The sequence below is a fragment of the Xylaria bambusicola genome (genome assembly GCF_022495145.1).
Source record: "Xylaria bambusicola strain CBS 139988 unplaced genomic scaffold F5B22scaffold_51, whole genome shotgun sequence".
NCBI classification, from domain to species: Eukaryota; Fungi; Ascomycota; class Sordariomycetes; order Xylariales; family Xylariaceae; genus Xylaria; species Xylaria bambusicola.
The window spans coordinates 55,097-81,370 of NW_025953604.1; the positions used below are offsets into that span (position 1 = coordinate 55,097).

At 48.4% G+C, this 26,274-nt stretch overlaps 9 protein-coding genes across 9 annotated transcripts; 6 read left to right on the top strand and 3 right to left on the bottom strand.

Annotated features, from left to right (window-relative positions):
- Positions 1 to 384: 384 nt before the first annotated feature.
- On the top strand, positions 385 to 2,155 carry F5B22DRAFT_427446 (uncharacterized protein). The gene is made up of 6 exons (XM_047971722.1): positions 385 to 808; positions 984 to 1,010; positions 1,074 to 1,256; positions 1,427 to 1,557; positions 1,619 to 1,672; positions 1,762 to 2,155. Exons 1-6 carry the CDS (start codon positions 793 to 795, stop codon positions 1,933 to 1,935), a joined length of 585 nt encoding a protein of 194 aa, XP_047827139.1. The 5' UTR covers positions 385 to 792; the 3' UTR covers positions 1,936 to 2,155.
- A 220-nt stretch (positions 2,156 to 2,375) lies between these two features.
- F5B22DRAFT_650219 (uncharacterized protein) lies at positions 2,376 to 2,815 on the top strand (the record flags this gene model as incomplete). The annotated part of the gene is made up of 2 exons (XM_047979284.1): positions 2,376 to 2,574; positions 2,631 to 2,815. 2 exons carry the CDS (start codon positions 2,376 to 2,378, stop codon positions 2,813 to 2,815), a joined length of 384 nt encoding a protein of 127 aa, XP_047827140.1.
- Positions 2,816 to 3,182: 367 nt separating this feature from the next.
- F5B22DRAFT_427568 (uncharacterized protein) lies at positions 3,183 to 5,346 on the bottom strand. Its single transcript, XM_047971724.1, has 3 exons — positions 3,821 to 5,346; positions 3,707 to 3,762; positions 3,183 to 3,561 (listed from the first exon to the last, which is right to left on the bottom strand). Exons 1-3 carry the CDS (start codon positions 5,025 to 5,027, stop codon positions 3,457 to 3,459), a joined length of 1,368 nt encoding a protein of 455 aa, XP_047827141.1. The 5' UTR covers positions 5,028 to 5,346; the 3' UTR covers positions 3,183 to 3,456.
- Positions 5,347 to 9,265: 3,919 nt separating this feature from the next.
- On the top strand, positions 9,266 to 13,551 carry F5B22DRAFT_427847 (AAA domain-containing protein). The gene has a single exon (XM_047971727.1). It carries the CDS (start codon positions 9,473 to 9,475, stop codon positions 13,397 to 13,399), a length of 3,927 nt encoding a protein of 1,308 aa, XP_047827142.1. The 5' UTR covers positions 9,266 to 9,472; the 3' UTR covers positions 13,400 to 13,551.
- A 1,022-nt stretch (positions 13,552 to 14,573) lies between these two features.
- On the bottom strand, positions 14,574 to 17,060 carry F5B22DRAFT_621827 (uncharacterized protein). Its single transcript, XM_047975913.1, has 3 exons — positions 16,918 to 17,060; positions 16,777 to 16,825; positions 14,574 to 16,709 (listed from the first exon to the last, which is right to left on the bottom strand). Exons 1-3 carry the CDS (start codon positions 16,974 to 16,976, stop codon positions 15,114 to 15,116), a joined length of 1,704 nt encoding a protein of 567 aa, XP_047827143.1. The 5' UTR covers positions 16,977 to 17,060; the 3' UTR covers positions 14,574 to 15,113.
- Positions 17,061 to 17,294: 234 nt separating this feature from the next.
- Positions 17,295 to 18,519, top strand: F5B22DRAFT_427922 (uncharacterized protein). Its single transcript, XM_047971728.1, has 3 exons — positions 17,295 to 17,777; positions 17,919 to 18,332; positions 18,387 to 18,519. The coding sequence occupies exons 1-3, from the start codon at positions 17,540 to 17,542 to the stop codon at positions 18,389 to 18,391; spliced, it is 657 nt and encodes a 218-aa protein (XP_047827144.1). The 5' UTR covers positions 17,295 to 17,539; the 3' UTR covers positions 18,392 to 18,519.
- Positions 18,471 to 19,906, top strand: F5B22DRAFT_427788 (uncharacterized protein). The gene is made up of 3 exons (XM_047971725.1): positions 18,471 to 18,778; positions 18,847 to 19,312; positions 19,371 to 19,906. The coding sequence occupies exons 1-3, from the start codon at positions 18,648 to 18,650 to the stop codon at positions 19,860 to 19,862; spliced, it is 1,089 nt and encodes a 362-aa protein (XP_047827145.1). The 5' UTR covers positions 18,471 to 18,647; the 3' UTR covers positions 19,863 to 19,906.
- A 642-nt stretch (positions 19,907 to 20,548) lies between these two features.
- F5B22DRAFT_427829 (CTLH/CRA C-terminal to lish motif domain-containing protein) lies at positions 20,549 to 22,209 on the bottom strand. The gene is made up of 2 exons (XM_047971726.1): positions 21,980 to 22,209; positions 20,549 to 21,919 (listed from the first exon to the last, which is right to left on the bottom strand). Exons 1-2 carry the CDS (start codon positions 22,104 to 22,106, stop codon positions 20,748 to 20,750), a joined length of 1,299 nt encoding a protein of 432 aa, XP_047827146.1. The 5' UTR covers positions 22,107 to 22,209; the 3' UTR covers positions 20,549 to 20,747.
- A 505-nt stretch (positions 22,210 to 22,714) lies between these two features.
- Positions 22,715 to 26,076, top strand: F5B22DRAFT_621838 (uncharacterized protein). The gene is made up of 3 exons (XM_047975914.1): positions 22,715 to 23,192; positions 23,248 to 25,820; positions 25,890 to 26,076. The coding sequence occupies exons 1-2, from the start codon at positions 22,974 to 22,976 to the stop codon at positions 25,720 to 25,722; spliced, it is 2,694 nt and encodes an 897-aa protein (XP_047827147.1). The 5' UTR covers positions 22,715 to 22,973; the 3' UTR covers positions 25,723 to 25,820; positions 25,890 to 26,076.
- Positions 26,077 to 26,274: the final 198 nt, after the last annotated feature.

The following is a 26,274-nucleotide window of genomic DNA, read 5'->3' on the forward strand; positions in this document are numbered from 1 at the left end:
AGTATTCTCATGGTGCCGGGGCGGACACATTACTACTACTTGTTTGGAGAACATGCCGCCTGGGGTAGTAATCGAATTGGACTGCCATTCCGGATGGAGGTACTACTTCGATAACGGCAAGATAGATGGTAGGCTTCACATGGTAGCTACATAGTAAATACGTAGGGAACCATAGCGGCGATGCCATCGCTTGCATCGCATGAAAGACAAGACTTGTAGGGAAAAGCAATGTAAGAAACCACAGCCAATTGCGTTAAGCATAGCAACACCAAGGTTTATACCATCACACAGAACTCGGAGAAACAAATGGACAAGACTTCAGACTTGGGGGCAGAACCATGGTGAGAACATGATCTAGAATACCATTTCGAAAAGAAACCTTGGAAGGCTAAAGATTTCCGAATTCTCTAGACACGTAGAGGCTACCTAGAGGCTACCTAGGAAGACCGAGACAAACAGACAGACAGACGTCAGAGGCCTCCCCCATTGGCAGTCAGTCGGTAGGTAGGTACTTGCACCACCCCGCACACGTCATCCATCTTGCTTGTTGGGTACCTAGGTAGGTACATAGTACCTACATAGTACCTACTACCTACCTATATACCGTAGTAGCTTCTTCTACCTGGACATGTAACGGTTTCACGCCAAAACAACAAAACTCACCAACTAAGAACCCTCTCTCCCTCTCTACATTGTCTCTCCCATATTCCTTCATCATCCATCAATCCATCCATCTATCCTCGAAATTCATATCTCCGCTCGAGAAGTTCCATCCAGATCCGACCTTCCACAATGGACAAGCTACAAGGTACAGCATCACCCAAGACCCTGGAAATACCCCGCCCCCGCCTTGGCTGTCGGATGCCAGTGGGAAGTACCTACAATACCGTACCTAGTGGATGGGATATGGATATGTTCGATGGCCGACAAATATAGATACGGTGCGCTGCAGATCGACAAAAGCTAACATGTACGGCATACAGGTTTCCTGAATGCTGCTTCTGGCAACGGTAAGGATCGATCCTAGCGGAGATCAATGCGACCGCACGGTACTGATCTACCCTCCCTACCAGCTACCCACGGAGGTGCCTACCCAGCAGGCGGCCATCGCGCAGATGACGACGACTGGAGAGGCGCGGCAGACCACGCGAGCCAACATGCCGGCGACTCTGGGAATGCCGACTTGTTCTCCAACCTCCTCGGCAGCCTGGGGCAGAAGAAGCAGCGTCTAGCTGAAGAGGACATTGACGAAGATGGTTAGTCCTTTTCCCGACTGCTGTTAACACTGTCTCATGGCCCTCACCATCGGGGGTGTCTAAGACCTTCGGCCCGAACCGAGACACGCAGCATAAAAAAATGAAACAACGTCAAAAACACCGGAAGGCTTAAGGTTGTAAAGAAATAGCTAACAACGTGAACATAAAAGAGGCCGTTCGAACTCATAAAAAATACTTTCAGGATGACGACGACAACGACGCCGACGACCGATCGATGGGCTCTGCCGCAGCAATGCAGGCGTTGAAGATGTTCACTAGTGGGCAGACCGGGAACACCGACGTATGTCGCTTTCTAACTGTTCCACGCAGCATCTGGGATCCGTTGTTGACTTGAATCCCAGAAAACCAGCAGCCAGGGCGCGTTTGTCGCTCTAGCCATGGCTGAAGCTAGCAAGGTAAGAGGAAAAGAAAGCCTCTCCGAGGATATGATGCCCGGCATCTGTGTATCCGTGTTCATAGTGCTAATTAGTGCCTCCCTTAATAGCTCTTCGACAAGAAGGCTTCGCAGGGTAAGGTCTCTGGCGATAGCAGCAAGGAGTCGGCGGTCATGCAGGCGGGCGAGATGGCACTTAAGATGTACATGAAGAGCCAGGGAGGCTCGTCCTCGTCCTCGTCTAGTGGCTCCGGTCTGTTAGGGTTGGCTTCTAAGTTCATGTAGCTAGCATCGAAGATGACCAAGTACATAGTTGAATTCGGCGCGATTGATGAACAGACCATATACTTGAGATTATACACGGGAATAGTTCGTGGCCGTCTTGATTCAGCTCTGTTGGTGTATGGGTTGTATAGTTGGCTGGACCTCGGTTACAACACGATGTGTTGGCGGAAATGGAGTCCTCATAGAGACCCCGAAGCCCAGGCAATCAGAATACATATATCCGGACCAGCCTAGGTATCGAGGCCAAGCTTATCCGAGGCACGATTGATCAAAGACATCTATGCAGACCAGCTTGGGGCATACCTAAAAACATCGTGTCCCAATACTGCCTGATTTAGAGTCTCTTGCGCATCAAACTGCCTGAACATCCCCACAATCTCAGCAGGAGCAACAAGTATAGTAATCCTCTGACAATACTGATTGAGGCCCTAATAGACAGAATGTTGACACCGCTCGGGCATGCGGTTGGTGTCAGGATCACGACGGCGCTGTCCGCGAAAGTGGGCTTTCCCGTCCGGCTGGCGCGGCGTCAACACGGAGGCGGTGCTCGACGTGGTTTCTTCCCGCGGATTCTTGGCGCCAGGCGTGCTTTGACGGCTTGTGACGGCAGGCGCCGTGTAGAAGATCTCGGACCCTGTCGTGCGGGACCTGTTCGCGGAGATCGTCGCGCCGTCGAGGCTGATGAAATGCAAAAGTCAACGCTAATGCCACTTCGGCACTATCGCAATATTTCAGCAGAGGCCACGGAGGAGATGCTCACAACCCGAGCGGGGTCGCTATTTGTTTTGTGCAGGATATGGTGTACAAGGGTGTGTCTGCGAGGCCGAAGGAGACATCCCTGCCCGAGTCGAAAGTCTTTTCCGATATCTCTCTCTCTTAATAATATTGAGGACAATAAGTCATTCGGCAAAGAGGGAGCCCAAGTTCAAAGATGTGTGTGGGAACAGGACTTTTCGCCGACATGGCTGTGGTGAGAGGAGGGTAAAGAAGGACAAAGATGCCTCGAGAGATAAGATGTGGTGGATGATACAGCGGCATTAGGATGGCTAGGCGCCGTACAAGAATGATGTCGAATGTTAAGCTATACGATGCTTAACTAAACGTTATCACACGCGACATTCCGTAAGTAAGTTCCGAGACTTCCTAGCCATACCTTTTTGATTATTATTTGCCAAAATTGAATGTCTAAGCTTCCAAGCCATTACATAAGCCTCTCAGATACCGTTAAGTTGTCCGGGCCTTTCGCCGTAGATGCAATGAAGACCAAGTTGAAGTAACCCTCGTAAAGTAGGTAGCCCACTGTCTCGAAACCGAAAATGAACAAATGAAAAAGCAGGTCATAATCTGAAAGCGCCAAGAGAACATTAACCCGTCACCATTGTGAAGCCCAACACCGTAGTCACCAGTGCATATATAGAAATTCCAAGTAAACCTTAAAATGCTTATCCGAGCAAAAGATATTTAAACGAAAACATAGACCTGATAGCTTCTATGCTAAAGCGGCAGGAATATGAAAATATATCATGTATCGCCGGGCGGCAGCGGGTGTGGAGGTGCTGTGTTAGCGGTCCCATTGGCGCTTCGTTGTTTCTTCTCCTTCTTAGCCCACCTCAATCCACATGCGTTCTAAAACACTTGAGGTCAGCCATTGCTTATTTCATGTTAAGAACGAAGGCTACAGAATTTGCGCCACTGAGAAGCCCCCGAGGTACGATCTTGCCCTGGTAAATAATAATAATAATAAAATTGAATGGTGTTGACAATTACTCACACATAAGGTTTTGGGGCCGCTGGGGCCTTTCCTCCATTCAGGTGAATCAAGTGTGCCTATAAGCGCATGAGATTAGCCTTAAGTTTTATGGTCACGCATGCGTATAGAACGTACCGCAGTCCGTGCAGACGTATTCTTCTGCAATCTTGAGTTTCTTCTTTTTTTCACCTGTTTTAGGGTCCCTATCGACCGGGATGGCTATTCCAACGTCACCTTTGATCAAAGTCAGGCTAGAGCTACCTGTCGTAACGCCACGGCTCCTCTCTCCTTCGAGATACCGTAGTCCGGTGAACATCTCAATGGTGTCTGTGCGACATGATCCCTCGTATCGAGCCATCTTGTCACCGATTGAATCTGGTCTGTTCCCAGCCGTGGCGCCCTCTAAGTTCTCCCTCGTCAGTGCTCCATTCAGGGGCCTCTCGGGAGGAGGCATTGCCTGGGTATCAACTGTCACTGGTTTGAAAATGACACCACCCTGAGTGCTGGACATGAAAGTATCATCTGATGGTGTCACATCTGAGCGGGACTCCTGAAGCCAGCTTTGTTGAGAGGCGGCCTCTTCCTCGTCCTCTTCCTTACGTAACTCAGCAATGCGTCGTCGCAACCTTTCATTCTCAATCTTGTGCTCCAGAAACGAATCTAATAGCGACGCATTCCTCGTTGGATAGGGTCGCGACATGATGAATACAGCCTGGCAAAAGGGGGACCGGTTGCTGGGGTTAGGGGCGAATGTGGCAGCCGCAATGTGCGCATGGCCAACGGCTTCGAAGATGGCATACTGCAGATCCTTCTTCTTCATACGGTAGAAGACGCGCAGCGGGTTCCCCGTTGCTATGCATTCATTCATCTCGGACGTGAAGGTGCCCATATCGTCGGGATGCACGATGTCCCTAAGGAAAGTATCGACAAGGTCTTCGGATTGGTATCCAGTGACGGAGAATGTGCTCGGCGAGGTATATCTGATGCGGCCATTCGCATCGAGGATATAGAGCACATCTTTGAGCTCTTCAACGACCTTGGCAGGCCAATTCCTACGCTTGGTGAACTCGGTCAATGCACTCCCACTACCACTCCCGCTCGCGCCCCCGCTCCCACTTCCACTCCCACTCGGCGCAGGCTGCAACTGTTGCTGCAACTGACCCCCAAGTGCTGCGTCGACGGGTGGCGGCACCGACAGCCCCACTGGACTGTCGCCTGGGGCCAGGGTGCTTGGCGGGGTCGGGTGCCGGAAGGGCTGATCCTGGGGCGAGGTCAAACCCCCCAGATCGTCGAGGTTCATGGGTATATTATCGAATGTGCTCATGTCGAACATGGCCATCATATCATTCTGGGCATCTGCATCCAACTGGCGTGGGCGGTCAATCAGCAAACGTCACCCTAGCAGGTGTTCGCGGATGAATAGAATCGGTAGATAGACATGAGATGGAAGGGGACAGGCCAGGCTTGATGGCGCGAATAGCGTATGATGGCATATGATGGCATAAGTATGATGGCTAAGGTCGTGCGCCAGCACATAGGGGGAAAAGAAAAACACAAGTTGACATGGAAAATCAGAAAGGGAAAAGCGAGTGCATTGACACTATCAGCATGCTGGCATGGAGCCAAGACAGGTTAACGTACTGGATGCATCGAGGTTGGGGCTGAGAAGTCAAAGAACATGGGATTTTGCTGCGTGGGATCCATGATTTAACTTGATTGCGACTGATGGCGACTGATATCGATAGCGGGCTCTTTGGGGTGGCTTGCGGTGATGGTGCGTGCAGCTGAGCTCGGCGGGCACGGTACGGATGCACCAGAAAACACAGCGGCAGCAGCAGCAGCAGCAGCGACGGCCTCAGTCCTGGATTATCCCCGATTGCCTACCTAGCGACCTAGGCTATTAATAACCGATTGCGCCAACAACGACTTCGCATGCGACGGGAGTTGGGACGGAGCAGAAGACGAAGACGAAGACAGGTCGATGGTAGTTTCGAATTTCTGGTGTCTGCATCTAGTCGCCCAACAGTCGTCCTATAGCTTGGGGGTGTCGGGACCTTGTAAATGCTCAACGCTAGGTTCGGCTCATCGAGTTGAAATCGACTACAAATGCACGCAAACTCTGGCTCTGTTTCTCGCTGTTTCTCGCTGCAAGACACGACGGGCGGCGACGGCGGTGGCGGTGGCGGGAAGAGCAGCGTTGCGGTCGGTAGGAAAAGAAGCGTGAAAATACCAGATGGAGGAGAAGGGGGATTTTCGAATACCTAGGATGGGATTTCTCATTTTCCCGATACTCAGTAATCAAATTGGACTCTCTCGACCCCAACAGGCCAAGGGAATGATTGGATGACTTGAAGGGGACACTGAACCAGAGTCTCGAAAGGCGGGGCAGTTTGGCTCATCAGCCAGGTTGCGTCGCACACTAACAGGCCAGCCAGCCAGCCAACCTGGGAACCTAGCAGATGATCTAGGATCCTATATCACTGGAACTTGGCTCGCTTGGGCCCGGGGGGCACGCGGGGGTCCGTGAGAGATCTTCGAGGCTATATGTAGGTATCTTGCGAGTTCTTATGTCATAGCTGGGAAGGGATGGATCTGGGATGGAGTTGACTGTTACGTAGTTTCTGGGTTCCTGCTGGGTCCCTTTTAAACCTCAACTCAAGAGATCGACGTGCTCGGTTCCACGCTTATTAATTGTCAACTCGTCCAAAGCTTCTTGTCATCTTTCACATATGATCAATCATCCTATCCATATACATGGTAGTAATTCATTCATTCAGCAACTACGTTCAGCATAATGCGGCGGCGGCGGTGGCGGCGGCAATGGGGCTGTAGAGCAAGGTGATAACCAAGCTGGCAGAGCAGGGGAGGAACAAATGCTCCGTTTCCACTTGGAGACCAACAAGGCCTCGAGTTCTGTAGTGTGGTTAAAAAGAGGCTAGACTGGGTAGGTCGTTCTGGGTGGCAAGCCCTGCTAGTCCCCGTTTTATCATCCTCAATTACTTAAGTACTTAGACAATGAGTTTCTAAGTGAGTGATTACTGTGAGAATTAGATAAATACAATAGCTATGTACTACGTAGAAGCCTAGAACTTCACAACAACCTATGCGTACAAGTTGATTATGACAGGATTTTGTGATAGATGACTTACAGATACTGTCAAGCAAGGTGGCCATGGGTGTCGTAATTCTGGTACTAACACAGCCTCTTGCAATGCCAAGTTGACCAGTGTGTTCTGGTTACTTACCTACCTACTATGGTAGGCACTTACCTAATCCTTGGGAATATCTTCTCAACTTCTGATGAGCTATTTCTAGCAACCTACGCAAGTATTCCCGGCCTGTTCAGAAACATCAAGAACAATCCCTAGACACCCATCTAACACTACAGGCATCTACTACCTCTACTCTGCTCTACCAGTCAGAGTATATTTACTATTTTGAAGGCCGTACATGCTCTGCCAACAATGTGTAATATATCCTAATCGTATACTTGGTACTACTGTATGTTCCTTACGTACTTAGGTATCTAGACTAGGGGAATAGGCAAGTGGGGTCAGCTGCATGCCCTTATGCAGGGTACCCTCTGCTCAGTACATAAATACTTATCCTCGAGTACCTATGTACAGAGTGGGTCCAACAAGAAATGTCCGGTTCCGCAACCAACTTCTGAAAGCCTTCATTTCCATAACTACCCTTTTTACTTCTATTGCTTACCTTTAATTTACCGTTCCAGATAATTAAATAGGACTTTGTAGGCATATAGAATAGAGGCTTCTAAATATGAATATATAATTTTTATAATTTTACGATTTTTTTTGCTGTAGAAAATGGGTGCTCCAAAGTATAATACCCCTCGAAGAGTAAAATTGAAAGGTGTTGTTAAATATTATAAAGATAAGGGGTTAACAGGCCCAAAATATTTGAAATAAGCTATTTTCGACTATTTTGGAATTGAAGAACGTATTGGTAGGCGTATTCTATATAGCCGCAATTCGGAAACCTTCGAATTAAACGAAAAAAATGAAGCTATATAAGCCTATACCAACCCTAATTCGTATATAACCTATAATAACCCTTATTATTATAAGAAGCGTGGGAAAAAGCGTATTTTTAATGAAATAAATGCTGAATTAGTTAAATACCTTTTTAAAAAGAAGCCATATAAGGCTTATAGTTTAAGTTAGCTAGCCTTAACTTTTATAATTAATATAACTATTTTAAAAAAGGTAAAAACTATATATTACTATTTAAACCTTATTAATTATTATATACGTTTTAAATATAATAAACCTATATTTTTAATAATTATAAAGGATATATAAATTAAATATATAAAGCGTAAAATAAACCTAAGGTTATTTCAAAATAAAGAGTAGCGTTAAAAGGTTATTTTATTTAATAAACTTTACTTTAACTTCTATAAAAGCCTTTAGGGTAAAGTTATATATAAAGTTATATAAAAAGAAGCTTAATGGATTATTAAGCTAAATAAAACTACTTTAAAGTTAATAGAAGTAAAGAAATACCGTTTAAAAGAAAAAACTTATTATTAAAATAAAGGAGGTACATTAATTAACGCTATTAGCGCTATTAACTATAATTTTAAATTTACCTTAATCTTTTATATAACGTTATTAAAAAATACTATAAATTTTATTAACTTTATTAAATTTATATAATACTTATAGTTAATTTTAAATAAAGCTAAAGTTAGGTTTAAAGGTAAAGACTTTATTTTATAAATAAATAAGGTTATAATATATTAATTAAAATAAACGTTAAAATAATTAAAAGAAAATAGCTATAAAGCTCTTTATACGCTTTATAATAGTTTAAACGTTAATTTTATTAAATCTACCATTAAACAAATGAATTTAGCATTAAAAATATATAGCTACACTAACGTTAAAGGGCTAAGGGAGTTAATTATTAAGGGGTAGGATAAGCTAAATCAGGGATACTTAAACAATAATATAAAAAGTATACTATAAAGGTAATATAATATAATTAATTCAGGTAATAAGTTAATTACCTATTAAATTTATATATAATCTAGTTTTCTAACGAAATAGCTATATCTGAAGGGCTATACGTAGGTTAGAAAGTTGGTGATAATTGCGAAAATAGCGTTTTCTGCGTTTTCAGGGGTTGGTTGCGAAAGCGGACGTTTCTTGTTGGACCCACTCTGCTATGTAGGTACATGTATGTATCTTCAATAAGGTACCGCCCATGCAATTACATACCTGTAGTAGTAAATAGAGGCACAGTTGCTACCCGTAGAGTACCTACAAAGAGCAACTGATTCCAGGGCCCGTCCAGTGACCATTTGCAGCTTGGCTTGGCCTACCCAAGTATGTAGGTACTGTAAGTAGGTAAGCAGGTACCTAGGTAGGTAGGTAGGGGGCCCTGTCAAGTTTCAACAGTGCACTGTATCCATGCCTGTGCAACGCTGCCTGGAAACCACTGTACTCTCCGCCGCGTCTTTCGGTGGTGCCACCAAATAGTTACATCACCACACGCGTCTTCTATCTATCTACGCGAGACACAAGCCTTCACGCACCTTGGGCTGGACATATGACAAGAGTCGCATACATCTTATTGACTTGACCAGAATCCCCTTCCGTCTCCTCCCATCTCGTCAACGGCGCAATAACAATCTCCACCGCCCCAAGGGGCGCTCCTGACATTCCCTTGGTGCCCAGACTATGGGGCCGGAGTGTGACTTGATCTTGGAGCCTAGGTACCCTCATCTCAACTCATTCCTCCACGCCCGCCACATCCGCCACCATGTCCAAAATCGACAAGCTGTCCATTATCGGCATCCGGTCCTTTGGACACGTTGACCGCCAGAATATCGCCTTCTTCACTCCACTCACCCTTATCGTTGGCTATAACGGTTCCGGCAAGACAACCATTATCGAGTGTCTGAAATATGCAACCACCGGCGAATTACCCCCGAACAGCAAGGGCGGAGCCTTCATTCACGACCCAAAGCTTGCGGGCGAGCGCGAGGTTTCCGCCCAGGTTAAGCTCCGATACGATGTCCCGCCCAACACTAGCTATGTCGTCACTCGGAGCCTACAGCTCACGATGAAGAAGACCGCGAGAACCCAAAAGACTCTCGACGCCACCCTGGCCAGCAACTGTGACGGGGAGAAGAGCTCTGTCTCATCTAAAGAAGCAAATTTGAATAAGCTTATTTCCGACACGCTTGGAGTTTCGCCCGCGATTCTCGATGCTGTCATCTTCTGCCACCAGGAAGAATCTCTATGGCCGATGAGTGAGCCCGCTGCCTTGAAGAAGCGATTCGACGAGATATTCGAGGCAATGAAATACACAAAAGCTATCGAGAACCTCAAGGTGCTTCGGAAGAAACAGGGCGAGACATTGGCGAGGCTCAAGACGAAAGAAATCGGCGATAAACAGAATAAAGATAAGGCCGAGAAATGTGAGGTGCGATGTAGGGAGTTAGAGGCGGAGATCGAAGCTCTTAGAACGGAGGCAGAAGGTCTCCACGTTCAGGTAGAAGAGGCTGCAAAGAAGGCTAAAGAGCGCCGTGAATCGGCCAACAGTTACCTCGGCATCCATAATGAGTTGCAAATGAAGAAAGAGGAGCTTCGCCTTCGTACAATCTCTCTCGAGGAGTCCAGGGGCAGAATGGACCAAGAGCTAAGTGAGTCGGACAGCTGGCTACAAGATGCACTTTCCAAGTACGAAGAGCATGTCGCACGATATGAGCAAGACATCGAGGAGAACATATCCCAGTACAAGGAGTACAAGGATAGCCTTGATGAATACCGCCAGCAACATTCTGAGAAGCTAGCTGAGCGAGGTAGACATGAGTCCGACAAGGCAAAGTACGAACGTCAGCTTAAGTCGCGGATTCACCTTGTACAACAAGCAGCACAACTCCACAGTATCCGCGGGTTTGACGGTGACTTAGATGACCAAAAAGTGCAATCGTTTTATGACCGCATACAAAGGCTCTTAGTAGAGAAGAAACAAGAACTAGATCGTCTGCAGGCCCAGAACGCGAGCGAAACGGATAACCAGACGGCTGCCATAACCGAGCTGGAGGGCCAGAAATCGCGACATACCCAGGATCGTGTGTTCGCGAAACAAAGGATCACAGCTTGTGAGAAGAGCATTGCAGCCCTCCAGAGGGATCTTAACGCAGTGGAGATTGACGAAGGGGCCAAAGCCATACTTGAATCTGAATCCAAAGACCTAGAGTCGCGCTTCCAGCAGGCATCTCAAGATTTACAGAACGCAGACTTTGACCGCAAGTTGCAGCAGGAAGAACTACACCTACAGCAACTCGAAGGTGAAAGTAGTAGACTTGGCCGTGAGCTTGTAGAATCTACGAGGCTTCTCTCTGATCGAGCGCAGCTAGAGGTTCGTAAAGAGGAATTGATGGAGAAGAATCGAAGGCTCGTCACACTACAGAGCACCTGGAACGAAAAGCTGACCTCGCTACTTGGTGGAGCCTGGGACCCTGCAACAGTTGAGAAAGAGTTTCACAAAGGCTTACAAGTCAAGAACCAGGCTCTTGACGAAGCCTCCCGGAAACGTGATGATACATTGCAGCAGCTCAAAACCGTACAGACAAACTTGACAAGCATCAAGGAGCGGAATAGAAAACGTGATACAGAATCCACAAGATGCAAGAACATTGTGGTTGGGGCACTTAAGAATGTCGACCCAGACGCAGACTTGGGTGTTGACGCCCTTCCAACGGAGATTGAGCGTCTCGAAAGCGATATCGTAACACTAAAAAACGATTTATCGCTGTCTACGGAGATGAGCAAGTATTATGCCAGCTGCAGAAAAACTATGAATGAAAAGAACAAATGCGAGCTTTGCGAGCGTCCCTTTGCTAATGCGAACGATAAATCGAGGTTGGCCGCCAAGATTCGATCCGTACTTGAGCAATTTGGGAAGACTGAGCTGGAGGTCGAGTTGAAAGAATCTGAGCAGCTGTTGAGTCAACTTCGAGCCGCCCGGCCTCAGAGCGAGACATACATACGCCTGCTCGCGGAAAAAAAGGAATCCGAAAAGGAACTGCAAGATGTTCTGAACAAGGAAGCTAGCACTCTTCGCATCTTGGAGGGCATGGATGACACTGTTCGGGCGAAGCAAGAAGAGCGCCAGGATTTTGAATCAATGAGCAAGACCGTCCTTAACATTTCGCATACCCACAAGGACATCATGGAAGCCGAGGCCCAAGTCGACCGAATCACGTCCCAGCAGCAATCTAGTGGTACTATTAGAACCACCCAGGAGATCACCGAACTACAGACCGAATGCGGAGAGAAATTAAAGGTCGTAAAGAACAAGATAACCAAGTTGTCAAATGAGAAGCAGCGTTTGCGAGATACAGTGAATATGTTAGAATTAGAGCGAAGCGAGTTACGAAACAAGCTGAGCGATGCTGTTCGACAGCTTGAAAGGAAGACAGGGTATCAAACCCAGATTCAGGGGCAGAAAACTGATATCGCGAAGCAGAGAGAAATTATCCAGGACGCCGACAAAGACTTGGAATCTGTGGAGCCTGAAATCTCGAAAGCACGAGCCATCAGAGATGACATATTACAAAGAGGCCGTAACAAGGAGAAGAAAGTCGCTGGCGAGCGGGATGGCCTTGCGGGTTCTGTGAGTGAGCTGAAGATGATCGACATTGATATCCAGGATTACCTGAGACGTGGTGGCCCATCAAACCTCAACCTCAACGAACAAGCAATTCAAGCACTTGAGAGAACCATCAAGCGTACCGATGAAGACATGGTTGCTTTGGTTGCGCGGGCCAACAAGATGAAGGAAGATATGGCGAGTAGCGACAAGAAGAAGAATAATATTAAAGAGAATTTGACCCATCGCAAAGCAGCACGTGACGTCGACACACTCCAGGGCAAAGTTGTGGAGTTGGAATCTCGAAGAGCCGAAGAAGATTACGAGCGACTCAAAGCGGAGGCTGAACGGTTCGACTCCGTGAGTCATATGAAAAATGCTGAACGAGGTGCCGTCATGGGAGCTATGAAATCTAAGGACGAGGAACTGGTAAAGTTGTTGCGGGAGTGGGACCTTGAGTACGAGAACGCTGCTCAAACGTACCGCGAGACACATATCAAGGTTGAGACTACCAAGGCGGCCATTGAGGACCTCGGTCGATACAGCACGGCACTGAATAATGCCATTATGCAGTATCACGCCATGAAAATGGAGGAAGTAAACCGGATTGCTGGCGAGTTGTGGCAGAGCACCTATCAAGGGACAGACATCGACACGATCTTGATTCGGTCAGATAGCGAGGCCACGAATGGGCGAAGTTCATACAACTACCGTGTCTGCATGGTGAAACAGGATACGGAGATGGACATGCGAGGACGGTGCTCGGCTGGTCAGAAAGTGCTTGCCTCTATTATTATACGTCTAGCACTCGCCGAGTCATTTGGTATTGGGTGTGGGCTCATTGCCCTCGACGAGCCCACGACTAATCTGGATCGTGACAACATCAAGTCACTGGCCGAATCGCTGCATTCTATCATCAAGGCCCGTCGTGTGCAGAGAAATTTCCAGCTCATTGTCATCACACACGACGAAGATTTCCTCCGACATATGCGTTGCTCGGAATTCTGCGATGATTTTTGGCGTGTCAGCCGTGACGAGAAGCAAAATAGTCGCATCGAGCGAGAAAGCATTGCCACCATTGTTTAAGCGTCGCTTATTCATCGATCGTAGGTTCAGGGTGTGGGTGTAATTGATCAGGACGATCTAGATCTGATTTAGCCTGGGTTTTAGGAGGGATATAGCGAGGCGTTTTCTATCAGAGGCTTTCCCCCCTATCTTTGACGATCGTTGCCTTGCAAATTACTTTGCCTTGAGCCTCGAGGAAGGATTATCCAGATAGCAATTGTATGTTAATGGGCTTGGGATCTGGATCTCTGGGGCCAGCTGCCCATTGTAGCCTATACACCCTACGGATATAGAGAGTTGCCATCATATGCTCTCGTGACGTGCTCATATATTAGCTATGACTTGAACTTCAACGTGATAGTTGCTGTCTATGTAATTTCTATAACAGTAAATACATACGGGGGTTATCCTAGGCAACTTAATTACGCGAATTGATATATTGCGTTTCAATTGCAGCACAGAGCGAACTATACAGGGAATTATTTGTACGACTCGGAGTCGTGTCTCAAGTAGTTCTAAATATCGACTATCCTCTTTGCTCATCATAGATATGTGGCGTTTACATGCCTTAGGGTCGGATTTGCTTCAAGTCGTCTAAATTCGGCAGTATCCCAAATCCTAACGTCGTGTACATACACACTCCTCCCGGATCCCGCGATCCTTCTTCCCGGAATTCTAACGCTCTCGTTGTCTCTAGCTACGTCTAGTCAAAGTCTGTATCGAGACTGCTGTTCAGTCTGGTCGTGGGCGGCTTTGGATAGGTATGCATCTATTTATCTGTCTTGGTAATTGTTGGAATAATGTGCCTATGTGCTTGCGCGCTAAACGTGGAATAGGTATATGACAATTCCTCTTCTTCTCCTTCTTCTCCTTCTTCTCCTTCTTCTCCTTCTTCTTCTTTTGCGCGGTCGATTGGGCAGGTTATGTGATGCCGTCGAATGCATATGAACTTTCGAGGTGTGGATACAAGCTGTGCAATCAGTGCCGTCTGTCGGGTAGAGGCGGAGTATGCTTGAGTCTGATATTGAAGTACACACATAGAATCGAGATAGAGATCTGGCAATACTGGTATAGAAAGTTGTATTATATTGGTACGTTGTAACCTGCAGTATTATCTCGAACATGGTAGACTTACTGGTTTCGAGAGACCAAGGATCAACATTCCTTTGATGCAAGTGTTGAGGGTAATCACGTTGTGTAGGTACTTAGGTAGCAACGGCTTGACTATCCCGCTGCTGAAACTTGAGCTCTACTAGCAGACGGCTTTAACAAATCTGAACTTCTACTCAGCTGATTGCCTGGACACATATACCTTGCAGATCACGAGTCTAGCTGATGTCCCCGGTAGAGCATCCCCTCCAGTCACAATATCACAATCTCTCATAGCCATATAATCAGTAAATATGAGTAGGTAGTCGTAGTTAGATATCAAATCGAAGATGTTTCTTGGAAACTTGGTATCATTGCCCATCCTATCTCCGCTAGGACGAGTCTTGTCGTTTTGCAAACATGAAAACTAGTACTTCCTCAAATTATATCCCATTTACTCATTTATCACCCGTCCATGCCGGTTTCGCCGAGGCTCCATACAAGGCCAATTTGAATTTCCCAGTGTAGAGACAATCCCCTTGCTCTATGAATGACGCCTTATCGTAACCCCATATCATTGTGTCCCCATCAACTTGACATTACGGAGAGCTATCGCCCGTCCAGCCAAAAGATGGAAACGAACACCCTAGTCTTTATCCATGGCATCCTCGTTGCTAACCTCTTCACTCGTTGATCCGGCCTCATTGGGCTTCGGGTCCTCATCAGTAACGGCCGAATCAGGATTTTCTTCCTTGAGCTTTTTGCTTGCGGAACCTCCAAGGCCTTCTTCTGCGCTACGCTTAGGCGTCGAGGCTCGCGGCTCCCGTTTATCCTCGTCAACCTCCATCTCTTCGCTCTCGTCATTTTTAGCGTTGTCTTCACTATTCGCCGGGGTTAAAGTGTCGAGAGGTTTACGACCCACGGCAGCTTGAATATCAATTCCCTGCATCCTACTACCGGTTGTGGAGGTCGAGGCAGGGAGGGTTGACGATGTTGTGGACTGTGGACCTAGGTCATCGGCGCCAATCTCCTCAGGGCCGGATGCATGCGGTTTCTCCTCGTCCTCAGCGTTGTTGCTATGAACGGATCCTATCGCGACTGGTATGTTGTCAGCAGTGGCAGCCACACACTCTCCGTCGAGAGTTGTGGTGGACGGTGTTGACACGGTATTAGATGCTGGGCTCGGTGAGTCAGAGGGTTCCGTAGATGGGACGCGTGCTTGATTTTGGGATTGGGCTAATGATCGTTGCTGCTGAATGCGTGCTTGAATCTGCTGTTGCTGTTGTGCGGCGGCACTTGCATTGGACCCAGGGTGAATGTGATGGCTAGGTACGAGCTGGCTGACAGGTACGACACCTGCTTCTTGTTCTTGTCGCAATAACTCACCTTGCGTTACGCTGACACCTCGAGCTCCCATGGAAGGAATTCCATTGACTGATACCGAGACTGTCTCAATGCTCCCCACGCCGTTGGGGCCATCGATCGTCTCGGTGCTCTCAGTCCGTACCTCTCCTTCAAATTCTGCTGGTACTTCTTGCGCCGAACTTGTGGGCTGTGGCTGTTGGGTGTGTGATAATTGCGCCGCTTGCATAGATGAGCCCGTGACTGATCGTTGATTGTGCGGAATCCACGGGATTGGGGTTAGAAGAGCCCCTCCTAGCGCTTCATCACTTCCCGGAGAGGCCCATGGTGATGGGCGGGCGGGGGCCTCTAGAACGCCATTTGCTAGGTTCGTCGGTATCTCGGCATGTGTGGAGGGCAAGGGGTAGACGTTGAGTCCTGATGTGACACGAACTACGCGATCGAGGGCGTGGAGATAGGTGATTACCGAGCGATAGTGTTGTTTTGGGTTTACAACAAGCTCTGAGATCCGCTGTATGGTGTGCGGTGGATATGTAGGAAATGTCGATTTAAGGTATGATGTAATTTCAGAGAGCATGCGGTCGAGCTGTGGTGGTAGAACGCCAGGTGGGAGAGGAGCAGGGGCGGCTGGGGCGGAGGGAGCAGACGGGGCCGCCTGCGGCACAACGGGATTGTTATTCTCTTTATTCGTATCCGATAGTGGGCTCGAATGGCGGCGATCTGCGGGCGACGATGATGACAATGGTGCCAAGAAGTTTTCCGACAAGTCTGAATCGGGGCCTCGTGGGACAGATGACGGAATGGTTGCGGCCGAGGAAAAGGGCTGCGGTGGAGGTGGAGGCGGCGGGAGCTTGGGTATGGGAAACGCCTCACGGGCGATCTGTCTCCGACGGTCAGAGTTTCGTTGAAAATGAGCTGTAGCGGGTTTGCGAAAGACATGTCCAGACCTTTTCAATACGCGCCGTCACACGCGGTAGCAAGGCAGGCCATGAGGAGCTGTCAAAGATGGGAGGGAGTGGTTAGTACTATGTGTATCATGTCCAATGAGAGCCAATGGGGAGCACGAGGGGAAATGGATCGAGGCTTACTACTCCATAGAGCGGCCTGCGGCAAGGCCTCTGAGGATCTCATCGTCGTCAATTTCCATTGCGGCCAATGTTGTTTATGTAGCGAGCAGCTCGACTTGAACTTGATGGCAGGGAACTTACTACAACTTTAGACACACCAGACATCTGTCGCTAGCCACGCGACGGCACTGTACCTACTATGTAAGTACATACATACGGTAGTACATAGTAGATCGCATCGCTATAACGACAGCGATGCTATTGGCTAGGCGCAGAGTCAGTTAGTGGGGGGTGGGCCTTACGCACATGCCAACCCTGGAATAATTCTTATATGCCCTTGCTTCCGTTTGCACCCCTTACAATAATACCTATTAAGTAGGTGAGGTAACAGGCAATACGAGAAGAGAGAGAGAAGAGGGTTGGAGGTGTCATTCATTTGCCTTTCCCGTCTCTCGCTAAACAGTAGGTATGTGTATGTTGTACATAGCTAGGTAGGTAGGTAGATAGTAGAGCCCATATATTTCCTCTAAGCCACCCCAACGTGCCTTGTGGCATGCCTAGACTAACCCGATATACCTGTACCTATCTACTTTGAAACAGCGTTCAAATTTACCAGCAATTTCTGTTTGTGAGAGGCTGTGAGATGAGCAGGGACACAGTAGGTACTCGGCACCTGGGCGCAGCTCTTGGTGAACACCAAGAAGAAGAAGAAGCAGAAGAAGAGGATATCCATCCGACTGATCGACAAACCTTGCCACTTTCCTCCTCCTCCTCCTCATCATCATTCTCCCTCCCGCTCCTTTATCCTCTCCTTCAAACTTCACAACATCGTAGTCCGCCTCTCCCCTCCATCTCTCCTCCACGTCCCGTTGAACACATAAGTAAGCAAGCAAGCAAGCTCAAACCTCAGTTCTGCAACCCACAAACAGCCCCTGCTTCATCCCCCCGGCGCTGCTCAAACCCATCAGCCTGTTTCAGCTAGCCCAACACTGCTAGGTCGACGGGGCTTAGTCTTTTCATAGCACGTCCCCCACCAGTGCCTGACCCTGCCACTGGATGCCACTGTAGGCCCTACAACTTAGTGTACATAGTACACTACTTACTTTGCCTAAGGCTACCTAGGTGCCAACCTACAGTTAGTGTCGGCCCTGTGAGGCCCACCCAGCCCCCCAGCGTCGTTGTTCAGCCAATCCCCCCCAGCGGCCCAGCCCAAGTTGCACCTTGCTTCGTAGCAACTCCCTCGTTCGGCATCTCACCACCACCACCGCTCGGTCTTTCGCCAAGTCATCATCAGCAATCACTTCTAGCCACTCGTTTCCTTGTTTCACTTCATTCTCCTCCATCCTTCATTCGTTATTGCCGCGTTTTCCCATCGAATCCCGTTCTCCCATCTTGTCTAGCCGACGCGACGCCTAGATACGCCAGTTTTTGCATCTGTACGCATTGCTCGAGTCTCAGATCCGACAAACACCCTTTCATTGTTGTAACAGTTTGATTGAAAGGCCGGCTCCTCACATCCGAGGAGTCACGCTTTTGTAGCCAATCTGGATTTCAATCAGCACAACCGGCCTTTTCCGGCTGGAGACAACGCCGGATTCCACCAGATCTCTTCCTCACAATCCTCCTACCCACCATATTCCGTCGACCAGTATCCTCCTCAGCCCGAGTACGATCAGCAGCCATACGCACAGTACCCTCAATACCAGACCTCTCCGTCACAACCCCAGTATCTCAATAGCGCCAACCCTCCGATGGCGCCTGCTACCGTCAGTCGGCTTACGGTGTTCAGAAAGGGCACCATTGAGATTTTCAAGAGGAGATGGTCGCGATGGTTCTTCCTGACCATTATTTTACAAGCCATCATCTGCATTGTCTTTGAAGCGTAAGCAGAATTCGGACCGGAGGGAGATTCTTTCGGGATAGTAGAGGAGCTGACATTTGTTCATCTAGATATACCTTCGCCCAATTTACAGATGGGTTGATGGATACCGAAGCTCCAGTGTTCAAGAACGACCCCGACGTGCAGTCTCAGCTGAAGACAATTCCTACTTTCCTTGGTCTCTTCATTTTCGGCTTCGTGTACGACGTTGTTCTCGTTTGGGATGCTCTTATTGCGAAGAATACCATTCAAATTATCGGAGTGTGCATTGCGAACCTTGCTTTGCTCGTTTACGGCGCACTTCAAATCGACCAGATCCACGAGGCCATCGTCATTCTTATGACAAAGAATGTTTTCTGGAACTTGGACGTCTGGACTGAGACTCGAGCTGAGCTGATTGCTATCCCGGCAATCATAGGACTTCTTACACTTGTTTTAGGCTTTATTGCTTGGAAACTGTATCAGGAGTTTGCCTGGGATATCCTGAAGCAAATAGGAGCTGACTACAGGATGAAGAAGCGATTCTTGCATTACCAGGTACATGATACACGCCACCTTTTGCTATGCACCTTACCTGGGCTAACGTATCTGACAGATTTACATCGCTCTCCTGAAGTTCGATTTCTTCTTTTTCGTCGGCTTCACAATCCAATTCCTTGTGGTAGTTGGTGGTAGGTCGGAGGTCGAATTTGGCTTGACTGCTGCTGCCATACCTGTTACCATCGCAATCCTTCTCTGTGCAGCATGGTCCACGCGTCGTGAGTGGAAAGTCGGCATGTGGATTGTTGGAATTCTCTATCTTGGAGGCTTGACTTACTTCATCTACAAGCTTGCGCGCATCTACACTCCTTCTCAGGCGCAGTACTATATGCCGGTTCGAAAGTCCTTGACTGCATTTGCAGTTCTTACCATTATCCTTATCATCTTGACAATCATCAATGCATTAGTTTGCTTGTTCAATTTCGGCCACGGCCTCAAGCAACACCTTCTCAAGTCGCCACGACAAGAAATGGACAAGGATCAAGTTAGTTACTCGATGCACGACGTCAAGCAGTCGCAGTTGCCCAGCCGGATGACTATTGATTGAGTCATCTCGTTTCAGGCTGGCCTTGATCAAATTTAGATGTACAAAAGCGACACGATTTGAAACGATTCTCTTAGCAAATTCATTTTATTCAGATATCCAGCCATAGCAGGCTATACCATAACGGGAATTGAGTCATCCCCCGTTGCAAGAAAATTATAACCATCTCTTCCAGGCGTTTTGGCGGTTGCTTGATGTTGAGTCGCCACCTACCTCTTTCTGCCGGATAGGGGTGGCTCTCTGTTTCTTTTTTGAGCATATAACTCTGGCAGCCCCTGATACGGGCTCAAACTGGATACTGTTCAGAACACGGAAAGAAAATACAAGAGGAAATTGAGTCGAGACTTGTAGGGCCAAGCTCGAGTGATTGAAAGGAACTAGCAGAGGCCACGATAGATTTGGGTTTCGCATCTTTGATATTGCAGTGGCTCTTCGCCCTTTTAATCATATAGCTAGCAAGTTCAAGATACCACTGTTTTGCATATAGCATTCGTGAGTTTCGTGCCTCTTCGTTATTGAAGAAAAATCTCGGTAGTTGCTTCACACGCTTTCCGGAATCAGACAGACGAGCTGTCCTGAGGACTGGAACTTTACAAGGTGCAAATTTTGTGTATAATACCTAGAATGGCTCGGCCTTGTAAACTACCTTGACGTTTTTAAGTTCATAGAATGATAAGGGAATCAAGCCCGTGTTTCCAGCCGCAATACCCAGTTCCGTAGAGCCCCTCGCTTTGCAAATGATGATCCATACCCCTTTAACGCCCTTCCTACACATATAAGCAATAGAATGTCTTATGTACCCACTATCCCGATATCCCGTTATTGAACCAGACCTGAGGTTTATCCCGCATTATAGGATGATGTTAAATAAATGTTCCAGCGTATAGCCTAGAGAATAATTTCTTTGGCGTCTTTGACGACGCCCTCGCTGGGACAATATGGGCACTTGTATCTGATGCCCTTCGCCAGCTTTTGTAGACTTTCACGAGCAAGAACGTGGCCGCATGGCAGGATGATCGGGGGGTTCGCGTCCGTTGTCTGGCCCCTGCTCACGGGGCAAACAAAGATGGAATGGTAGAGCATGCTCTTCGGGAGGGGGGTCTCGAAGGCAAGTTCGTTCTGTGTGGTCCACTCTGTGTTCTTGGCCTTGTTGATACCTGTCCATTTGACGAGGTTCGGGAGGGCGAGAGCACCGGCTGTCGCAGCCACGTAGAGAGGCGATTCAGCTGACAGGCCGAGCAACGAGCAGAACTCACGCGTGAAGGACGAGGCTACCTCGTCGAATGCGAGCGAGATGTCAAAGATGGTGCGGTAAGGAGAGTCTGCCAGGTTGGACACGTACACCACGGCGCAGGTAAGTCGCTGAATTTCTCGCAGGTGCCTTTGTTGGAAGCGTCCGAAGTTCTCTTGTGCGTACTTCAAGGCGCCCGAAACACCGTTATCCTCTGTCGCAGGTAAGCCGTTCACGAGAGGCCCCTTGAATAACCAGATAAATTGCAGTTTGCATAGCTCAAACTCCAGGTTAGACCCTCGTGCTTCAAGTTCGGTTGAGTTTTCTCTCGCCCACGCTATAGCGGGGTATAGGTCTCGCTGCCGGAGCGAGGTTAAGATTGAATACATCCCAGCAAATTTCTCTTGGAGAGCTTGGGACTGAAAGGCTGTCAGATCTGAAGGTATGTCCGCGTCTGTTATCATCGCATCCGGGGGCGTGTCAGGCCGTGATATCGTTATCGAAGGTGGACGCTGAGCCTGCTTCAAAGATTCGGACGTTTCGCTTTGTGGGTGTGCTTCTCTTATGAACGTAGAAGCCACACCAAACTGGCCCTCGCGCAGCAGATGCATAGCAATAGCGCGATTGATCAGGGCTGTCTGTGAGGCCATTGGATCATGATCCGTTGGCAGTGTCCCCTTGGTCTCCTTCAAGGCTCTGCTGAGGGCTTTGTGGAATGCATTCTGGCTCTTGTGTACTCTGCCGAGGTCGACGTTTATGGCGTCCAGTTGTGCGCTGACGGGATTTTGCAGCTTTGTGAGAGTCAAACTCGTAGTATGTGGGTCGTTTGCTAGATAGCCGTGTCAATGGACATGTACTGGAACGTTAAACAGGACGAGCACTTTCATACCTGAAGCAACTTCTTCCCTTGCGCTTACGAGAACCTCGATCAACTGATCGACATCCTTCACGGCCCCCGTAAGTTTACTCGCCTGGTTGAATTTCTTCAACTCCTTCTGAAGCTCGAATAACGACATGGTTTGCTGGCTTCAATTGAACGAAGCTCAGCACGAGGAGTGGTATTTTCGGGCGCCTGCCGGTGGCCAGGGCAACAATATGGCGAGGAGCTGTCAAATAACTTTATTCTTCGATAACGTTCGGACGTGCCTTGCAGGTCGTGGTTTGAAGCCCCGCGGATTGGCTTGGTTTACATGCCGTCTCCGGAGATGCTCGACCAGCAAAGTCAATTCCTTATTGGGTATTCTGCAGCCGCTCTGCGGCCTTTGCTTCCTGCCGCGACTTGATAAGTAGGCGATAAAAGAGGATCGCACAGAGATAGAATAGGCTTTGTGCTCTGAAGAAATCTTGGTGGGGGTTTGAAGAAGGAGTGAGTTGGGCAAGCCATCAACACCAAGCTTGGCTGGCTAGAATGGACGCTGTGATAGTGGCACCTGACGGACGGATAGGCTATGGCACGGTACCTACCCCAATTCAGCAGGTAATAGGTACCGTACATGTACTGTAAAACAGTACGAAGTACGTACCTACGGTGTGACAATGACGCATTAGCAAGGTGGATACGAGTCCCTAGCCTGTCCTAGCCCAGCAATACCCTTGCTTGTACCGGACTGCCTGGCTGAATCAACCTTCACATGCTTAGGTACTGAGCAGGTACTTGCCCAGCCTCTTCAACTCGTTAACAACGAACACGATTCAGCTCTGATCTACTTCTAAAGCTATCTGTACAGCTCGAATTCCACGGCTTCCACCAATTCGCTTCTCTTTTTACTCCGCTAGTCAGACCGCCGCCTTGATTGTACACTGCGCCACCTCGATTGCCGCTATGCTCAGTACATCATGAACCATTCCACCGGTCGATCTGGCTGTCGTACATGGAGTGAGCCATGTCGTCGAGGAAAGTTATTTCATATAATGACGAGTCCAGGCACCATCGAGATGAGGACGCCACGATCTCCAGGGCTTTATCCTACAATAGTCGTCATGTAGCTCAAGCCGGTGCTCCAACTACTCCCGCCGATTCGAAACAAACGCTCACTTCAGAACGGCCGGTTGCACCTGTTCCTCAGCGACGTCATGTAGTGATTCCGGATCCCGTCGCATTTAGGTATGCCATAGTGCCACATGGTCGATAAATGTATTACTGATAACTACGTTGACAGGTACTTGGAGGAGGACAAGTGCGTCAGGGTTGTCGAGCGGAAAGCCGAGCTAAAAGGATATGAATTATACCTAGTTGAACAATGGGCTTGCTCCCGACAATCTCCGACCGTCGTCATTGTCACGTACACAGGAGATATGAGCCATGGAGTTGTAGTTGGTGTTCTTTCAGTTCCCGCAGACGAGACGGCATGGTCAACCCGCCTCCGCGTATACTTCAAGGCCATCCATCAGTACCATGCGCGACCTAGGGAGACGGAATTGGGGGAATTGATGGTGACAAATCTTAGCAGCTTCCCCTCCGCTCTAACTGTCATATCTGTTCCCGGCGGAAATATCAAGAATCAGCGACGTACTTTTATTGTCAACGAGAATCTTAAAAGACTAGGCTGCTCGGGACGGTCTGCTATAGCATTATCAGAGCCTATACCTGCAGCCAAGGCAAAGTTCCAGCAACTCTACAAGACAAGCAACAAGATTTCAACAGAAGAGGCTGCCATTGAGCTGGTTAAGTTCTGTCAAGTAGCCCTCTACCTGTTCGGCAAGCTTGACCAAGTTTACATCGACGGCTTGCTTTGTGATGTGACGGAAACTTCCGTTGGTGATTGGTGGACCGAGTTTGGAGTTGAATATTTTAACGTAGAACCTACGGACGGCATACTTGGGCCTACCACCGTAGCCGCATTGCTTGGCTTGTTAGGAGGTGCCAGGAATAGATTGAGTTATGCGGGTGTGTCAGTTCCCAAGGACGTATTCGAAATAGACTCGACGGAAAGAGGCATATCCCAATTTCAAAAGTATCACAAACTCGAGAGAACACGTCGGCTTGATCGGCAAACTATGCACAAACTACATACTCTTACTGCTAAGGCGGCAGCTGGAGAAGGGTGGGGTGTACAGAAAGCGGTCAAATCGACAGTCACCGACATAGGTGGCAAACGAGGCGAAATAGTCTTGGGAATGGTCGGGAGCCGTGATAAGGGCGGTATTGGTGATATTGAAACAATTGACCTTGATCGTTTCATTGGTTTAGTTACTGGGGAGCGCGCGAAATGGCTTTGGCACGGGAAACCCAAGCGTACACCAGCTTTTGACCACGAAAAATCAGGACCTGACATGATTCTACTTGGCAAAGAGGAAACCAGAGCATCTTTCGAAGACGACCCCGACCAGCGTCGAAGGGAGGATTCTCCAGCGATAAACTCGACACCTGTTCCCGACCCGGTGGCCAGTGTAACCGATAGCCCGATAGAAAAAGATGTAATGCGACGAGGGATGTTCAAAAGTGTTGCCCGCGATGCTCGATCGGGTCTCGGTCGTATCAAGGATGCCATGACGAGCGGCAGTGGGCTGCGAAGTCACGTAAGTCGACCGTCAAGGGATGAATCTTCCAACTTCGCCTTCAACGATTCCCAACATTCTTTTCTATCGGGTACATCAACCGGCCTTGTAAGTAGCCCAGCACAGCTCCCTAGTTCGGCACAACTTGGCAGAGCCTTCACTTGGAAGAATAAGCCTGAAGAATATACAAATGCGATGAGGAAGGAGAAGGAACCCTCTACCTCACTACCTTCAGCGGGTATATTAGGGCAAGGTGAGACATCAAGTAATGAAGCGCGGCTGCCGACTCGAATCAACGATGCGATTCAAAAACTATCTTCTCATGATAAAAAGCAAGTGTCACAACTTCAAGCCCAGGACAATCCCGTTACAGCAGAGCCGTCCGTGGCTGGATCCGTTGCAGGCGAGCGCATGAGCGAGGTTGGAACAGAAGACGCTTCTCAAATAGCAGTGTTGCGTTCAGCTGCATCTCTGTCATTAATGAATTTACACCGTCGGCACAGCATCGCCGGCACTCGACCGTACCTAGGTTCGTCGTCGGCCGATCGCCGCTGGGCTCGAAGGTTATCATTTGGCCATGCCGAAGAAGCTGTCCTCAAATGGGACGAAGTGATAGATTTTTCCGATGCGGAAGCTTTGGATAGCAGTACGACGTCAGAATATCAAGCACGCCTTCTCGAGGTCGCACAGGCCATGTATATGAACATTGCACAAATCGAAACCGAGGTTGAGCCTTGGGTCAAGCGCAAGGTTCGGTCTGCTCAAACGACTAGCGAGCTATTCGCCCGTCAAGTGGAAGAGTTGCACATCATGTACCACGAATCGTCTGCCAGTTATCAACGAGCACATCACAACTATCAAGGCATTCTCTCCGAGCACAAGGAGCATCTTACCGAGGCGCTCGGTCGAATTGAAGGGGAGGCAGCTAAGCTAGAATACGAAATCACAGCGCTGCGGTCAAGAGTACAAGAGGTTGAAGATAGCACTGCACAGTTCGAGATTCAAGTTGCTGAGGTTGAACAGAGAGCCGATGAACTGAAGGCACAACTAGAGAAGGAAAGCTGGCTACACTGGGCTGTGAGAACATTGACCGGTATAGGAACGGGTCCCAATGTCACGCGGCCACGTCAATAACAAGCGAGGCTCCATGTCAGTGGCTGTGCTCCTCGTTATTTTTGGATATTTTAACTTTTTTCTGGTTTTTTTTTTTTCTGGGAAGGTTTGACATGACCCTTTATCATCACTGGTTACTATTTGACAGGATAGTAGGCATTGGGATGTGGCTTGTCGATTCGACATACATAGTTTAGCCGATTATTTTGGATATAGATACCCACAACATGCATCAGAGACAAGGTATTACTGAAATGCTTCCGCAATGGTTAATTGGTCGTGGTTTTGTACATTTTGTGATAAATCTACCGATACTCTCTCATCGTTGTAAATGTAAGGTAAGTGTACAGGTGGAATTGACTACTGATTAGATAGGCGATAAGATAAGCGTGAGGTAGTAATCTAGCCATCGGCGCCAACACCCATGTCATCCTTCCTTTATCCATCCATAGCCTATAGGTAGTCAATTAGACCACTTAGTACTTCGTAGGTACCTATTAGTAGAATTACTCAGGTAGGTAAACACACAGCTGTCGACCAGCTGGGAGGTCGCAGCTGCAGCTGTGACACTTT

Coding starts and splice junctions, on each gene's coding strand:
- F5B22DRAFT_427446 (XM_047971722.1), top strand. Junction 1,011..1,073: donor GAATGCTGCTTCTGGCAACG/GTAAGGATCGAT, acceptor CCTCCCTACCAG/CTACCCACGGAGGTGCCTAC. Junction 1,673..1,761: donor CCATGGCTGAAGCTAGCAAG/GTAAGAGGAAAA, acceptor CTCCCTTAATAG/CTCTTCGACAAGAAGGCTTC.
- F5B22DRAFT_427568 (XM_047971724.1), bottom strand. CDS start 5,027: ATGATGGCCATGTTCGACATGAGCACATTCGATAATATACCCATGAAC. Junction 3,763..3,820: donor ATACGTCTGCACGGACTGCG/GTACGTTCTATA, acceptor ATGCGCTTATAG/GCACACTTGATTCACCTGAA. Junction 3,562..3,706: donor GCGGCCCCAAAACCTTATGT/GTGAGTAATTGT, acceptor CAAGTGTTTTAG/AACGCATGTGGATTGAGGTG.
- F5B22DRAFT_427847 (XM_047971727.1), top strand. CDS start 9,473: ATGTCCAAAATCGACAAGCTGTCCATTATCGGCATCCGGTCCTTTGGA.
- F5B22DRAFT_621827 (XM_047975913.1), bottom strand. CDS start 16,976: ATGGAAATTGACGACGATGAGATCCTCAGAGGCCTTGCCGCAGGCCGC. Junction 16,826..16,917: donor GCAGGCCGCTCTATGGAGTA/GTAAGCCTCGAT, acceptor CATCTTTGACAG/CTCCTCATGGCCTGCCTTGC. Junction 16,710..16,776: donor TGACGGCGCGTATTGAAAAG/GTCTGGACATGT, acceptor CGTCGGAGACAG/ATCGCCCGTGAGGCGTTTCC.
- F5B22DRAFT_427922 (XM_047971728.1), top strand. CDS start 17,540: ATGAGCAGGGACACAGTAGGTACTCGGCACCTGGGCGCAGCTCTTGGT. Junction 17,778..17,918: donor ACGTCCCGTTGAACACATAA/GTAAGCAAGCAA, acceptor GTCTTTTCATAG/CACGTCCCCCACCAGTGCCT.
- F5B22DRAFT_427788 (XM_047971725.1), top strand. CDS start 18,648: ATGGCGCCTGCTACCGTCAGTCGGCTTACGGTGTTCAGAAAGGGCACC. Junction 18,779..18,846: donor ATCTGCATTGTCTTTGAAGC/GTAAGCAGAATT, acceptor TTGTTCATCTAG/ATATACCTTCGCCCAATTTA. Junction 19,313..19,370: donor AGCGATTCTTGCATTACCAG/GTACATGATACA, acceptor CGTATCTGACAG/ATTTACATCGCTCTCCTGAA.
- F5B22DRAFT_427829 (XM_047971726.1), bottom strand. CDS start 22,106: ATGTCGTTATTCGAGCTTCAGAAGGAGTTGAAGAAATTCAACCAGGCG. Junction 21,920..21,979: donor AAGGGAAGAAGTTGCTTCAG/GTATGAAAGTGC, acceptor ACGGCTATCTAG/CAAACGACCCACATACTACG.
- F5B22DRAFT_621838 (XM_047975914.1), top strand. CDS start 22,974: ATGTCGTCGAGGAAAGTTATTTCATATAATGACGAGTCCAGGCACCAT. Junction 23,193..23,247: donor TTCCGGATCCCGTCGCATTT/AGGTATGCCATA, acceptor AACTACGTTGAC/AGGTACTTGGAGGAGGACAA.